We start from the raw sequence: 14,248 nt of genomic DNA, 5'->3' as shown, positions 1-14,248 counted from the left end.
TAACCCTCAAGAGACTAACGACCAGCTAACCCTCAAGAGACTAACGACCAGCTAACCCTCGAGACTAACGACCAGCTAACCCTCAAGAGACTAACGACCAGCTAACCCTCAAGAGACCAACGACCAGCTAACCCTCAAGAGACCAACGACCAGCTAACCCTCAAGAGACCAACGACCAGCTAACCCTCAAGAGACCAACGACCAGCTAACCCTCAAGAGACCAACGACCAGCTAACCCTCAAGAGACCAACGACCAGCTAACCCTCAAGAGACCAACGACCAGCTAACCCTCAAGAGACTAACGACCAGCTAACCCTCAAGAGACTAACGACCAGCTAACCCTCAAGAGACTAACAGACTAACGACCAGCTAACCCTCAAGAGACTAACGACCAGCTAACCCTCAAGAGACCAACGACCAGCTAACCCTCAAGAGACCAACGACCAGCTAACCCTCAAGAGACCAACGACCAGCTAACCCTCAAGAGACTAACGACCAGCTAACCCTCAAGAGACCAACGACCAGCTAACCCTCAAGAGACTAACGACCAGCTAACCCTCAAGAGACTAACGACCAGCTAACCCTCAAGAGACTAACGACAGCTAACCCTCAAGAGACTAACGACCAGCTAACCCTCGAGACTAACGACCAGCTAACCCTCAAGAGACTAACGACCAGCTAACCCTCGAGACTAACGACCAGCTAACCCTCGAGACTAACGACCAGCTAACCCTCGAGACTAACGACCAGCTAACCCTCGAGACTAACGACCAGCTAACCCTCAAGAGACTAACGACCATCTAACCCTCAAGAGACTAACGACCAGCTAACCCTCAAGAGACTAACGACCAGCTAACCCTCAAGAGACTAACGACCAGCTAACCCTCAAGAGACTAACGACCAGCTAACCCTCAAGAGACTAACGACCAGCTAACCCTCAAGAGACTAACGAACGACCAGCTAACCCTCAAGAGACTAACGAACGACCAGCTAACCCTCAAGAGACTAACGACCAGCTAACCCTCAAGAGACTAACGACCAGCTAACCCTCAAGAGACTAACGAACGACCAGCTAACCCTCAAGAGACTAACGAACGACCAGCTAACCCTCGAGACAAACGAACGACCAGCTAACCGTCAAGAGATAAACAAACTAACGACCAGCTAACCGTCAAGAGATAAACAAACTAACGACCAGCTAACCCTTGAGACGAACAACCAGCTAACCCTCAAGAGACTAACAAACTAACAACCAGCTAACCCTCGAGAGACTAACAAACTAACAACCAGCTAACCCTCGAGAGACTGACAAACTTACGACCAGCTAACCCTCGAGACAAATTAACAACCAGCTAACCCTCAAGATACTAACAAACTAACGACCAGCTAACCCTCAAGGGACTAACGACGAGCTAACCCTCCAGAGACTAACGACGAGCTAACCCTCCAGAGACTAACGACGAGCTAACCCTCCAGAGACTAACGACGAGCTAACCCTCCAGAGACTAACGACGAGCTAACCCTCCAGAGACTAACGACCAGCTAACCCTCAAGAGACTAACGACAGCTAACCCTCAAGAGACTAACGACCAGCTAACCCTCAAGACTAACGACCAGCTAACCCTCAAGAGACTAACGACCAGCTAACCCTCGAGACTAACGACCAGCTAACCCTCGAGACTAACGACCAGCTAACCCTCAAGAGACTAACTACCAGCTAACCCTCAAGAGACTAACGACCAGCTAACCCTCAAGAGACTAACGACCAGCTAACCCTCAAGAGACTAACGACCAGCTAACCCTCAAGAGACTAACGAACGACCAGCTAACCCTCAAGAGACTAACGACCAGCTAACCCTCAAGAGACTAACGAACGACCAGCTAACCCTCAAGAGACTAACGAACGACCAGCTAACCCTCAAGAGACAAACGAACGACCAGCTAACCCTCAAGAGATAAACAAACTAACGACCAGCTAACCGTCAAGAGATAAACAAACTAACGACCAGCTAACCCTCGAGACGAACAACCAGCTAACCCTCAAGAGACTAACAAACTAACGACCAGCTAACCCTCAAGAGACTAACAACCACCTAACCCTCAAGAGACTAACAACCACCTAACCCTCAAGAGACTAACGACCAGCTAACCCTCAAGAGACTAACGACCAGCTAACCCTCGAGACTAACGACCAGCTAACCCTCAAGAGACTAACGACCAGCTAACCCTCAAGAGACCAACGACCAGCTAACCCTCAAGAGACCAACGACCAGCTAACCCTCAAGAGACCAACGACCAGCTAACCCTCAAGAGACCAACGACCAGCTAACCCTCAAGAGACCAACGACCAGCTAACCCTCAAGAGACCAACGACCAGCTAACCCTCAAGAGACCAACGACCAGCTAACCCTCAAGAGACCAACGACCAGCTAACCCTCAAGAGACCAACGACCAGCTAACCCTCAAGAGACCAACGACCAGCTAACCCTCAAGAGACCAACGACCAGCTAACCCTCAAGAGACCAACGACCAGCTAACCCTCAAGAGACCAACGACCAGCTAACCCTCAAGAGACTAACGACCAGCTAACCCTCAAGAGACTAACGACCAGCTAACCCTCAAGAGACTAACAGACTAACGACCAGCTAACCCTCAAGAGACTAACGACCAGCTAACCCTCAAGAGACCAACGACCAGATAACCCTCAAGAGACCAACGACCAGCTAACCCTCAAGAGACCAACGACCAGCTAACCCTCAAGAGACCAACGACCAGCTAACCCTCAAGAGACTAACGACCAGCTAACCCTCAAGAGACCAACGACCAGCTAACCCTCAAGAGACTAACGACCAGCTAACCCTCAAGAGACTAACGACCAGCTAACCCTCAAGAGACTAACGACAGCTAACCCTCAAGAGACTAACGACCAGCTAACCCTCGAGACTAACGACCAGCTAACCCTCAAGAGACTAACGACCAGCTAACCCTCGAGACTAACGACCAGCTAACCCTCGAGACTAACGACCAGCTAACCCTCGAGACTAACGACCAGCTAACCCTCGAGACTAACGACCAGCTAACCCTCGAGACTAACGACCAGCTAACCCTCGAGACTAACGACCAGCTAACCCTCAAGAGACTAACGACCAGCTAACCCTCAAGAGACTAACGACCAGCTAACCCTCAAGAGACTAACGACCAGCTAACCCTCAAGAGACTAACGACCAGCTAACCCTCAAGAGACTAACGAACGACCAGCTAACCCTCAAGAGACTAACGAACGACCAGCTAACCCTCAAGAGACTAACGACCAGCTAACCCTCAAGAGACTAACGACCAGCTAACCCTCAAGAGACTAACGAACGACCAGCTAACCCTCAAGAGACTAACGAACGACCAGCTAACCCTCGAGACAAACGAACGACCAGCTAACCGTCAAGAGATAAACAAACTAACGACCAGCTAACCGTCAAGAGATAAACAAACTAACGACCAGCTAACCCTTGAGACGAACAACCAGCTAACCCTCAAGAGACTAACAAACTAACAACCAGCTAACCCTCGAGAGACTGACAAACTTACGACCAGCTAACCCTCAAGAGACTAACGAACGACCAGCTAACCCTCAAGAGACTAACGAACGACCAGCTAACCCTCAAGAGACTAACGACCAGCTAACCCTCAAGAGACTAACGACCAGCTAACCCTCAAGAGACTAACGAACGACCAGCTAACCCTCAAGAGACTAACGAACGACCAGCTAACCCTCGAGACAAACGAACGACCAGCTAACCGTCAAGAGATAAACAAACTAACGACCAGCTAACCGTCAAGAGATAAACAAACTAACGACCAGCTAACCCTTGAGACGAACGACCAGCTAACCGTCAAGAGATAAACAAACTAACGACCAGCTAACCGTCAAGAGACTAACAAACTAACAACCAGCTAACCCTCGAGAGACTGACAAACTTACGACCAGCTAACCCTCGAGACAAATTAACAACCAGCTAACCCTCAAGATACTAACAAACTAACGACCAGCTAACCCTCAAGGGACTAACGACGAGCTAACCCTCCAGAGACTAACGACGAGCTAACCCTCCAGAGACTAACGACGAGCTAACCCTCCAGAGACTAACGACGAGCTAACCCTCCAGAGACTAACGACGAGCTAACCCTCCAGAGACTAACGACGAGCTAACCCTCCAGAGACTAACGACCAGCTAACCCTCAAGAGACTAACGACAGCTAACCCTCAAGAGACTAACGACCAGCTAACCCTCAAGACTAACGACCAGCTAACCCTCAAGAGACTAACGACAGCTAACCCTCAAGAGACTAACGACCAGCTAACCCTCGAGACTAACGACCAGCTAACCCTCGAGACTAACGACCAGCTAACCCTCAAGAGACTAACTACCAGCTAACCCTCAAGAGACTAACGACCAGCTAACCCTCAAGAGACTAACGACCAGCTAACCCTCAAGAGACTAACGACCAGCTAACCCTCAAGAGACTAACGACCAGCTAACCCTCAAGAGACTAACGACCAGCTAACCCTCAAGAGACTAACGACCAGCTAACCCTCAAGAGACTAACGACCAGCTAACCCTCAAGAGACTAACGACCAGCTAACCCTCAAGAGACTAACGAACGACCAGCTAACCCTCAAGAGACTAACGAACGACCAGCTAACCCTCAAGAGACTAACGACCGGCTAACCCTCAAGAGACTAACGAACGACCAGCTAACCCTCAAGAGACTAACGAACGACCAGCTAACCCTCAAGAGACAAACGAACGACCAGCTAACCCTCAAGAGATAAACAAACTAACGACCAGCTAACCGTCAAGAGATAAACAAACTAACGACCAGCTAACCCTCGAGACGAACAACCAGCTTACCCTCAAGAGACTAACAAACTAACGACCAGCTAACCCTCAAGAGACTAACAACCACCTAACCCTCAAGAGACTAACAACCACCTAACCCTCAAGAGACTAACGACCAGCTAACCCTCAAGAGACTAACGACCAGCTAACCCTCGAGACTAACGACCAGCTAACCCTCGAGACTAACGACCAGCTAACCCTCAAGAGACCAACGACCAGCTAACCCTCAAGAGACCAACGACCAGCTAACCCTCAAGAGACCAACGACCAGCTAACCCTCAAGAGACCAACGACCAGCTAACCCTCAAGAGACCAACGACCAGCTAACCCTCAAGAGACCAACGACCAGCTAACCCTCAAGAGACCAACGACCAGCTAACCCTCAAGAGACCAACGACCAGCTAACCCTCAAGAGACCAACGACCAGCTAACCCTCAAGAGACCAACGACCAGCTAACCCTCAAGAGACTAACGACCAGCTAACCCTCAAGAGACTAACGACCAGCTAACCCTCAAGAGACTAACGACCAGCTAACCCTCAAGAGACCAACGACCAGCTAACCCTCAAGAGACCAACGACCAGCTAACCCTCAAGAGACTAACGACCAGCTAACCCTCAAGAGACTAACGACCAGCTAACCCTCGAGACTAACGACCAGCTAACCCTCGAGACTAACGACCAGCTAACCCTCGAGACTAACGACCAGCTAACCCTCAAGAGACTAACTACCAGCTAACCCTCAAGAGACTAACGACCAGCTAACCCTCAAGAGACTAACGACCAGCTAACCCTCAAGAGACTAACGACCAGCTAACCCTCAAGAGACTAACGACCAGCTAACCCTCAAGAGACTAACGACCAGCTAACCCTCAAGAGACTAACGACCGACCAGCTAACCCTCAAGAGACTAACGAACGACCAGCTAACCCTCAAGAGACTAACGACCAGCTAACCCTCAAGAGACTAACGACCAGCTAACCTTCAAGAGACTAACGAACGACCAGCTAACCCTCAAGAGACTAACGAACGACCAGCTAACCCTCAAGAGACAAACGAACGACCAGCTAACCGTCAAGAGATAAACAAACTAACGACCAGCTAACCGTCAAGAGATAAACAAACTAACGACCAGCTAACCCTTGAGACGAACAACCAGCTAACCCTCAAGAGACTAACAAACTAACAACCAGCTAACCCTCGAGAGACTGACAAACTTACGACCAGCTAACCCTCGAGACAAATTAACAACCAGCTAACCCTCAAGATACTAACAAACTAACGACCAGCTAACCCTCAAGGGACTAACAAACTAACAACCAGCTAACCCTCAAGAGACTAACGACGAGCTAACCCTCCAGAGACTAACGACGAGCTAACCCTCCAGAGACTAACGACGAGCTAACCCTCCAGAGACTAACGACGAGCTAACCCTCCAGAGACTAACGACGAGCTAACCCTCCAGAGACTAACGACGAGCTAACCCTCCAGAGACTAACGACGAGCTAACCCTCCAGAGACTAACGACGAGCTAACCCTCCAGAGACTAACGACGAGCTAACCCTCCAGAGACTAACGACGAGCTAACCCTCCAGAGACTAACGACGAGCTAACCCTCCAGAGACTAACGACGAGCTAACCCTCCAGAGACTAACGACGAGCTAACCCTCCAGAGACTAACGACGAGCTAACCCTCCAGAGACTAACGACGAGCTAACCCTCCAGAGACTAACGACGAGCTAACCCTCCAGAGACTAACGACGAGCTAACCCTCCAGAGACTAACGACGAGCTAACCCTCCAGAGACTAACGACGAGCTAACCCTCCAGAGACTAACGACGAGCTAACCCTCCAGACACTAACGACCTGATAACCCTCAAGAGACTAACGACCAGCATTCTCAATCCTCTGTCCTCAATGAGAGACAAGGCTGTGTTGTGTTTTAGACTTGGAGTTCTGATCTCCAAGTCAGAGCAGGTCCACTTTGTCCATATAGCCTTATTCATTATAACGTAAAAGGTCGAACTGATGTTAGATCAGCCCCTCCTACTCTGAGATTCTTGATGAATACAGTCCCTGATCGTCCTCACGTGGAACCTTGAGAACACCAGGGAACACATTGATTGGTGTTCTGTTTGTTTGACCATCATTGATTGGTGTTCCTCATGTTTAACCCTCCCCTTTTTTAGCTACAGGCATTGAAGAGTTGATGTCTGCTGACGAGAAGGCTAAACTCTACACGGCCATCGGATACAGTGGTAGTTCTCACAACCTGGCCTTACCCAAGCAGGTATGTCTCTGTGTCTGTCTTACCCAATCAGGTATGTCTCTGTGTCTGTCCTCGGGCGTTGGTACTGACAGCTCCCTGAGGAACAACCTGGCCTTACCCAAGCAGGTATGTCTCTGTGTCTGTCCTCTAGCGTTGGTACTGACAGCTCCCTGGGAAACAACCTGGCCTTACCCAAGCAGGTATGTCTCTGTGTCTGTCCTCTAGCGTTGGTACTGACAGCTCCCTGAGAAACAACCTGGCCTTACCCAAGCAGGTATGTCTCTGTGTCTGTCCTCGGGCGTTGGTACTGACAGCTCCCTGAGGAACAACCTGGCCTTACCCAAGCAGGTATGTCTCTGTGTCTGTCCTCTAGCGTTGGTACTGACAGCTCCCTGGGAAACAACCTGGCCTTACCCAAGCAGGTATGTCTCTGTGTCTGTCCTCGGGCGTTGGTACTGACAGCTCCCTGAGAAACAACCTGGCCTTACCCAAGCAGGTATGTCTCTGTGTCTGTCCTCGGGCGTTGGTACTGACAGCTCCCTGGGAAACAACCTGGCCTTACCCAAGCAGGTATGTCTCTGTGTCGTCTGTCTTCGGTGTTGGTACTGACAGCTCCCTGAGAAACAACCTGGCCTTACCCAAGCAGGTATGTCTCTGTGTCGTCTGTCTTCGGTGTTGGTACTGACAGCTCTCTGAGAAACAACCTGGCCTTACCCAAGCAGGTATGTCTCTGTGTCTGTCCTCGGGCGTTGGTACTGACAGCTCCCTGAGAAACAACCTGGCCTTACCCAAGCAGGTATGTCTCTGTGTCTGTCCTCGGGCATTGGTACTGACAGCTCCCTGAGAAACAACCTGGCCTTACCCAAGCAGGTATGTCTCTGTGTCTGTCCTCTGTGTTGGTACTGACAGCTCCCTGGGAAACAACCTGGCCTTACCCAAGCAGGTATGTCTCTGTGTCGTCTGTCTTCGGTGTTGGTACTGACAGCTCCCTGAGAAACAACCTGGCCTTACCCAAGCAGGTATGTCTCTGTGTCTGTCCTCGGGCGTTGGTACTGACAGCTCCCTGGGAAACAACCTGGCCTTACCCAAGCAGGTATGTCTCTGTGTCTGTCCTCTGTGTTGGTACTGACAGCTCCCTGGGAAACAACCTGGCCTTACCCAAGCAGGTATGTCTCTGTGTCGTCTGTCTTCGGTGTTGGTACTGACAGCTCCCTGAGAAACAACCTGGCCTTACCCAAGCAGGTATGTCTCTGTGTCTGTCCTCGGTGTTGGTACTGACAGCTCCCTGAGAAACAACCTGGCCTTACCCAAGCAGGTATGTCTCTGTGTCTGTCCTCGGGCGTTGGTACTGACAGCTCCCTGAGAAACAACCTGGCCTTACCCAAGCAGGTATGTCTCTGTGTCTGTCCTCGGGCGTTGGTACTGACAGCTCCCTGAGAAACAACCTGGCCTTACCCAAGCAGGTATGTCTCTGTGTCTGTCCTCGGGCGTTGGTACTGACAGCTCCCTGGGAAACAACCTGGCCTTACCCAAGCAGGTATGTCTCTGTGTCTGTCCTCGGTGTTGGTACTGACAGCTCCCTGAGAAACAACCTGGCCTTACCCAAGCAGGTATTTCTCTGTGTCTGTCCTCGGGCGTTGGTACTGACAGCTCCCTGAGAAACAACCTGGCCTTACCCAAGCAGGTATGTCTCTGTGTCTGTCCTCGGGCGTTGGTACTGACAGCTCCCTGAGAAACAACCTGGCCTTACCCAAGCAGGTATGTCTCTGTGTCGTCTGTCTTCGGTGTTGGTACTGACAGCTCCCTGAGAAACAACCTGGCCTTACCCAAGCAGGTATGTCTCTGTGTCGTCTGTCTTCGGTGTTGGTACTGACAGCTCCCTGAGAAACAACCTGGCCTTACCCAAGCAGGTATGTCTCTGTGTCTGTCCTCGGTGTTGGTACTGACAGCTCCCTGGGAAACAACCTGGCCTTACCCAAGCAGGTATGTCTCTGTGTCGTCTGTCTTCGGTGTTGGTACTGACAGCTCCCTGGGAAACAACCTGGCCTTACCCAAGCAGGTATGTCTCTGTGTCTGTCCTCGGGCGTTGGTACTGACAGCTCCCTGGGAAACAACCTGGCCTTACCCAAGCAGGTATGTCTCTGTGTCTGTCCTCGGGCATTGGTACTGACAGCTCCCTGGGAAACAACCTGGCCTTACCCAAGCAGGTATGTCTCTGTGTCTGTCCTCGGGCATTGGTACTGACAGCTCCCTGGGAAACAACCTGGCCTTACCCAAGCAGGTATGTCTCTGTGTCTGTCCTCGGGCGTTGGTACTGACAGCTCCCTGAGAAACAACCTGGCCTTACCCAATCAGGTATGTCTCTGTGTCTGTCTTCGGGCGTTGGTACTGACAGCTCCCTGAGAAACAACCTGACCTTACCCAAGCAGGTATGTCTCTGTGTCTGTCCTCGGGCATTGGTACTGACAGCTCCCTGGGAAACAACCTGGCCTTACCCAAGCAGGTATGTCTCTGTGTCTGTCCTCGGGCGTTGGTACTGACAGCTCCCTGGGAAACAACCTGGCCTTACCCAAGCAGGTATGTCTCAGTGTCTGTCCTCGGGCGTTGGTACTGACAGCTCCCTGAGAAACAACCTGGCCTTACCCAAGCAGGTATGTCTCTGTGTCTGTCCTCGGTGTTGGTACTGACAGCTCCCTGGGAAACAACCTGGCCTTACCCAAGCAGGTATGTCTCTGTGTCGTCTGTCTTCGGTGTTGGTACTGACAGCTCCCTGGGAAACAACCTGGCCTTACCCAAGCAGGTATGTCTCTGTGTCTGTCCTCGGGCGTTGGTACTGACAGCTCCCTGGGAAACAACCTGGCCTTACCCAAGCAGGTATGTCTCTGTGTCGTCTGTCCTCGGGCGTTGGTACTGACAGCTCCCTGAGAAACAACCTGGCCTTACCCAAGCAGGTATGTCTCTGTGTCTGTCCTCGGGCATTGGTACTGACAGCTCCCTGGGAAACAACCTGGCCTTACCCAAGCAGGTATGTCTCTGTGTCTGTCCTCGGGCATTGGTACTGACAGCTCCCTGGGAAACAACCTGGCCTTACCCAAGCAGGTATGTCTCTGTGTCGTCTGTCTTCGGTGTTGGTACTGACAGCTCCCTGGGAAACAACCTGGCCTTACCCAAGCAGGTATGTCTCTGTGTCGTCTGTCTTCGGTGTTGGTACTGACAGCTCCCTGAGAAACAACCTGGCCTTACCCAAGCAGGTATGTCTCTGTGTCTGTCCTCGGGCGTTGGTACTGACAGCTCCCTGAGAAACAACCTGGCCTTACCCAAGCAGGTATGTCTCAGTGTCTGTCCTCGGGCGTTGGTACTGACAGCTCCCTGAGCAACAACCTGGCCTTACCCAAGCAGGTATGTCTCTGTGTCTGTCCTCGGGCATTGGTACTGACAGCTCCCTGGGAAACAACCTGGCCTTACCCAAGCAGGTATGTCTCTGTGTCTGTCCTCGGGCATTGGTACTGACAGCTCCCTGGGAAACAACCTGGCCTTACCCAAGCAGGTATGTCTCTGTGTCGTCTGTCTTCGGTGTTGGTACTGACAGCTCCCTGGGAAACAACCTGGCCTTACCCAAGCAGGTATATCTCTGTGTCGTCTGTCTTCGGTGTTGGTACTGACAGCTCCCTGAGAAACAACCTGGCCTTACCCAAGCAGGTATGTCTCTGTGTCTGTCCTCGGGCGTTGGTACTGACAGCTCCCTGAGAAACAACCTGGCCTTACCCAAGCAGGTATGTCTCTGTGTCGTCTGTCTTCGGGCGTTGGTACTGACAGCTCCCTGGGAAACAACCTGGCCTTACCCAAGCAGGTATGTCTCAGTGTCTGTCCTCGGGCGTTGGTACTGACAGCTCCCTGGGAAACAACCTGGCCTTACCCAAGCAGGTATGTCTCTGTGTCTGTCCTCGGGCGTTGGTACTGACAGCTCCCTGAGAAACAACCTGGCCTTACCCAAGCAGGTATGTCTCAGTGTCTGTCCTCGGGCGTTGGTACTGACAGCTCCCTGGGAAACAACCTGGCCTTACCCAATCAGGTATGTCTCTGTGTCGTCTGTCTTCGGTGTTGGTACTGACAGCTCCCTGGGAAACAACCTGGCCTTACCCAAGCAGGTATGTCTCAGTGTCTGTCCTCGGGCGTTGGTACTGACAGCTCCCTGGGAAACAACCTGGCCTTACCCAAGCAGGTATGTCTCTGTGTCTGTCCTCGGGCGTTGGTACTGACAGCTCCCTGGGAAACAACCTGGCCTTACCCAAGCAGGTATATCTCTGTGTCGTCTGTCTTCGGTGTTGGTACTGACAGCTCCCTGAGAAACAACCTGGCCTTACCCAAGCAGGTATGTCTCTGTGTCTGTCCTCGGGCGTTGGTACTGACAGCTCCCTGAGAAACAACCTGGCCTTACCCAAGCAGGTATGTCTCTGTGTCGTCTGTCTTCGGGCGTTGGTACTGACAGCTCCCTGGGAAACAACCTGGCCTTACCCAAGCAGGTATGTCTCAGTGTCTGTCCTCGGGCGTTGGTACTGACAGCTCCCTGGGAAACAACCTGGCCTTACCCAAGCAGGTATGTCTCTGTGTCTGTCCTCGGGCGTTGGTACTGACAGCTCCCTGAGAAACAACCTGGCCTTACCCAAGCAGGTATGTCTCAGTGTCTGTCCTCGGGCGTTGGTACTGACAGCTCCCTGGGAAACAACCTGGCCTTACCCAATCAGGTATGTCTCTGTGTCGTCTGTCTTCGGTGTTGGTACTGACAGCTCCCTGGGAAACAACCTGGCCTTACCCAAGCAGGTATGTCTCAGTGTCTGTCCTCGGGCGTTGGTACTGACAGCTCCCTGGGAAACAACCTGGCCTTACCCAAGCAGGTATGTCTCTGTGTCTGTCCTCGGGCGTTGGTACTGACAGCTCCCTGGGAAACAACCTGGCCTTACCCAAGCAGGTATGTCTCTGTGTCTGTCCTCGGGCGTTGGTACTGACAGCTCCCTGAGAAACAACCTGGCCTTACCCAAGCAGGTATGTCTCAGTGTCTGTCCTCGGGCGTTGGTACTGACAGCTCCCTGAGAAACAACCTGGCCTTACCCAATCAGGTATGTCTCTGTGTCTGTCTTCGGGCGTTGGTACTGACAGCTCCCTGAGAAACAACCTGGCCTTACCCAAGCAGGTATGTCTCTGTGTCTGTCCTCGGGCGTTGGTACTGACAGCTCCCTGGGAAACAACCTGGCCTTACCCAAGCAGGTATGTCTCTGTGTCTGTCCTCGGGCGTTGGTACTGACAGCTCCCTGAGAAACAACCTGGCCTTACCCAAGCAGGTATGTCTCTGTGTCTGTCCTCGGGCGTTGGTACTGACAGCTCCCTGAGAAACAACCTGGCCTTACCCAAGCAGGTATGTCTCTGTGTCTGTCCTCGGGCGTTGGTACTGACAGCTCCCTGAGAAACAACCTGGCCTTACCCAAGCAGGTATGTCTCTGTCTGTTTCTATGTCGGTACTGACAGCTACCTGGGAAACTGTGTCTGTTTATTCCCCTGTATGCCTCTCTGTCTGTTTATTCCCCTGTATGCCTCTCTGTCTGTTTATTCCCCTGTATGCCTCTCTGTCTGTTTATTCCCCTGTGTGCCTCTCTGTGTGTGTTTATTTCCCTGTATGCCTCTCTGTGTGTGTTTATTCCCCTGTATGACTCTCTGTGTCTGTTTATTCCCCTGTGTGCCTCTCTGTGTGTTTATTCCCCTGTGTGCCTCTCTCTGTGTGTTTATTCCCCTGTGTGCCTCTCTGTGTCTGTTTATTCCCCTGTGTGCCTCTCTGTGTGTGTGTGTCTGTTTATTCCCCTGTGTGCCTCTCTGTGTGTGTTTATTCCCCTGTGTGCCTCTCTGTGTGTGTGTTTATTCCCCTGTGTGCCTCTCTGTGTGTTTATTCCCCTGTGTGCCTCTCTGTGTGTGTGTTTATTCCCCTGTGTGCCTCTCTGTGTGTTTATTCCCCTGTGTGCCTCTCTGTGTCTGTTTATTCCCCTGTGTGCCTCTGTGTGTGTGTGTGTGTGTCTGTTTATTCCCCTGTATGCCTCTCTGTGTGTGTGTGTCTGTTTATTCCCCTGTATGCCTCTCTGTGTGTGTCTGTTTATTCCCCTGTATGCCTCTCTGTGCCCTCCAGTACGTGGCAGTGGTGGTGACCTTCAAGCTGTTCCGTACGTCCATCACGGTGAGGGAGGAGCCCAACGTCCCAGAGATCCTGAAGATCCAGATGATTGACCTCAGCACCACCGTCTCCCAGAGACCCGGGGCTCAGGCCATCAAGTGGGTCTTTCTCTTTCTTTCTCTAATCACAACCCAGCACCACCGTCCCTAATCACAACCCAGCACCACCGTCCCTAATCACAACCCAGCACCACCGTCCCTAATCACAACCCAGCACCACCGTCCCTAATCACAACCCAGCACCACCGTCTCCCAGAGACCCGTCCCTAATCACAACCCAGCACCACCGTCTCCCAGAGACCCGTCTCTAATCACAACCCAGCACCACCGTCTCCTAGAGACCCGTCCCTAATCACAACCCAGAACCACCGTCCCTAATCACAACCCAGCACCACCGTCTCCCAGAGACCCGTCTCTAATCACAACCCAGCACCACCGTCCCCTAATCACAACCCAGCACCACCGTCTCCCAGAGACCCGTCCCTAATCACAACCCAGCACCACCGTCTCCCAGAGACCCGTCCCTAATCACAACCCAGCACCACCGTCTCCCAGAGACCCGTCTCTAATCACAACCCAGCACCACCGTCCCTAATCACAACCCAGCACCACCGTCTCCCAGAGACCCGTCCCTAATCACAACCCAGCACCACCGTCTCCCAGAGACCCGTCCCTAATCACAACCCAGCACCACCGTCTCCCAGAGACCCGTCCCTAATCACAACCCAGCACCACCGTCTCCCAGAGACCCGTCCCTAATCACAACCCAGCACCACCGTCTCCCAGAGACCCGTCTCTAATCACAACCCAGCACCACCGTCTCCCAGAGACCCGTCTCTAATCACAACCCAGCACCACCGTCTCCCAGAG

General features: G+C 52.3%; 1 protein-coding gene across 3 annotated transcripts in view; it reads left to right on the top strand.

Moving 5' to 3' along the window:
• Window positions 1-14,248, top strand: part of vps13c (vacuolar protein sorting 13 homolog C) — a 238,197-nt gene that overhangs the window by 61,819 nt on the left and 162,130 nt on the right. For all 3 annotated transcript variants that reach the window (XM_090223330.1, XM_090223331.1, XM_090223329.1), the window contains 2 exons: window positions 7,083-7,183; window positions 13,335-13,477. In XM_090223330.1, coding sequence (XP_090079456.1) covers window positions 7,083-7,183; window positions 13,335-13,477 — 244 coding nt within the window. The remainder of the gene's footprint in view (window positions 1-7,082; window positions 7,184-13,334; window positions 13,478-14,248) is intronic.

This window comes from Oncorhynchus mykiss, chromosome 26 (assembly GCF_057628025.1).
Source record: "Oncorhynchus mykiss isolate SJ-2025 chromosome 26, ASM5762802v1, whole genome shotgun sequence".
Lineage (NCBI taxonomy): Eukaryota > Metazoa > Chordata > Actinopteri > Salmoniformes > Salmonidae > Oncorhynchus > Oncorhynchus mykiss.
Note: the sequence above shows the minus strand (reverse complement) of the source record. Positions and strands in the feature narration are given on the sequence as shown.